The sequence below is a fragment of the Nanorana parkeri genome, unplaced genomic scaffold (genome assembly GCF_000935625.1).
Source record: "Nanorana parkeri isolate BGI_ZX_2015 unplaced genomic scaffold, ASM93562v1 scaffold658, whole genome shotgun sequence".
Taxonomy (NCBI): Eukaryota; Metazoa; Chordata; class Amphibia; order Anura; family Dicroglossidae; genus Nanorana; species Nanorana parkeri.
In genome coordinates, this window is record NW_017306926.1 from 57,466 (window position 1) to 59,950 (window position 2,485).

A 2,485-nucleotide genomic window follows, 5' to 3' on the forward strand; every position below is an offset into this window, starting at 1 on the left:
GGGTTGGCGGGGAGGGGGGGCGCATTGAGGAACCTGCCCGTGGGGCAGCAGAGAGAGTAAATCCGGCCCTGGTTTCAGTACCGCAATGGTGGCGTTGCAAGCTCATTACAGCATGTTGGGAGCTTACTGGATTTCTGGTATCTTTCTGTACTTGCGCCGTTTTAAAAACCAAACACGGGAATGTGCAATGTATTAAAGAGATGTACTGAATGTGGTTTCTTTGCCCAGACATACTCTTTATTCTACTACTTTTATACCGTCATTGATCTCTCTGTGTCCTCTAGGTGGGCAGGGACAGCACGGTGCACATTTGGGACTCTGAGACCATCCGGCCGCTCTCCGTACTGAAGGGTCATCATCAATTTGGGGTGTGTGCGGTGGATTTCTCAGGTGAGTCTGCCCTGTGCTCCTTCCATTGTAGATCGCCTGCGGCTACAACTACCGACACTCGTAACACTCGTAACATTAGTAGCTGTGTATCGTTATCTGTTATTTCATTCATTATCCAGCTGCTTTCCCTCCCGCTATGTGCTGCTATTATTGATTATCATTGTTCAGCCGCTGTCGCAGCTAAAATAAGTTATCATTCAATGTAGGGCTGTTAATGATGAAAATTTTCGTGTTCGATTAATCGAAATGTTTTAAAATCGATTAATCGATTAATTTTGATTAATTATAATGCACATACAGATCCAACTCCATTGCCCTATACACACACAGCACAGCAATGAAGTAATAAAATGAACTAGGATCACACTCATCCAGCACGTTATTCATCTCACGTGCCCCACTCAATATGGCCGCCGCTTGACTGGGGCAACTCAGAATAATAACGTGCTGGATTAGTGTGATCCTAGTTCATTTTATGACTTCATTGCTGTGCTGTATGTGTATAGGTCATTGCTGTGCTGTATGTGTATAGGTCATTGCTGTGCTGTATGTGTATAGGTCATTGCTGTGCTGTATGTGTATAGGCCAATGCCGCGGCTGGCGCTCGTGAAGAAAGATTTTTAAAAAATGTAATCGATCAAAAAGATTAACGATTAATCGAGAAATGAATCGTTAATTTGCACAGCCCTAATTCAATGTTATGATCTGGTATTATAAGGACGCACCCGCTCAGCCCCGGGAACTAGACCTGAACGAGCAGCGGTCACACGGTGCTCTATTGCAAAGGTCAAGCTCTGCCTTCTCCAGGCAGTACCTTCCCCTGCCTATTGGCCAAGAGGCACTTATTTCCAGGGTGGGTGTGGCTTTCGGACCGTTGACAAATCCAAATTTGCTTGAAAAGTCTCCCAAGATTGTCTGCATCCCTCAGACCCTAAGGCAGGGGTCTCAAACCTACGGCCCTCCAGCTGTGGGTGAAACTACAAATCCCATGATGCATCTCTCTTTGGGAGTCATGTCTGTGGCTGTGAGAATCTTGCAATGCCTCATGGGATTTGTAGTTCCACCGCAGCTGGAGGGCCGGAGGTGTGAGATCCCTGCCCTAAGGGTACCATAAGGATAATGTTCCCATTGCATAAATGAATATCGGGACTCTCCTTCTAGTTTTGTATATTGATGATAAAGCCGTCCGTCTTTATCAAAGTGTATCTGAACCCAAAGACAAAAAATGCCACATGTTGCAGATTACCCATCCTTAGATGTGGTGGCCGCATTCATTTTCTTTTTTCAGGCTTTATTTTCACTTGGTGATCCTGCCAGTAACATATCTGTAAAGAAAATAAGTCAAGGCAATTGGACTTGCTGTATTTTTCTTGAAGGCGTTTTGCTGGCCATCCAACCAGCTTTCTCAATTCAGAATGGTTGGATGGCCAGTGAAACGTCTTCCAGAAAAATACAGAAAGTCCAGTTGCCTTGACTTATTTTTTTACAGATATACCATGTGACCTGGACGAATGAGAACCTTCACAGACATATGCTAGTAATATACTTTCTGTCCTAGGGTGACCACACTCACTTACTGTATTATATCTATGGACGAGCAATGTTGTCACCCTTGGACAGGAAATGTGTTACTACATAACACCTCTCCTCTTCCTCATATCCGTAGCATAGAGGGGAGCTGTTTTGTAGTCCACAGAAATAGCAGGGAGCAATGTTACTGATAAGAGCACAGCAGAGGCACATGAAGAGATAAGAACACTACATTTCTGGCAGGACCAACAGCAATTGTTTTTTGCAATAATCAAAATGTAACAGGATGCTTTTATTGGTATAGTGAAGACTCCAAATGGGGGCCAATTAGAGAAGGTCATAGTCAGGGTTATATATACTTTATATGTATAAAAGCAGGATATGCATTTTTTTCTCACATTGATTATATCGTCCTTGTCATTATCATTGTTATGGTTCTATCAAACACTGTAACAGTAATAATAATAATAGTTGTTGTTATTAGATAATGTTTCAGTTTGTTGTTACAATTGTTATGATACATTGTACGATTCTGCAATAATCATTTTCATAACAGATCTTAAAG

At 42.7% G+C, this 2,485-nt stretch overlaps 1 protein-coding gene across 1 annotated transcript in view; it reads left to right on the forward strand.

Moving 5' to 3' along the window:
• The window catches only part of EML5 (echinoderm microtubule associated protein like 5), a gene marked incomplete at its 5' end in the record, with an annotated part of 97,920 nt that overhangs the window by 44,685 nt on the left and 50,750 nt on the right, over positions 1–2,485 (forward strand). Inside the window, 1 exon segment of the mRNA XM_018563349.1 lies at positions 285–390. Within this exon segment, the coding sequence (XP_018418851.1) occupies positions 285–390 (106 nt within the window).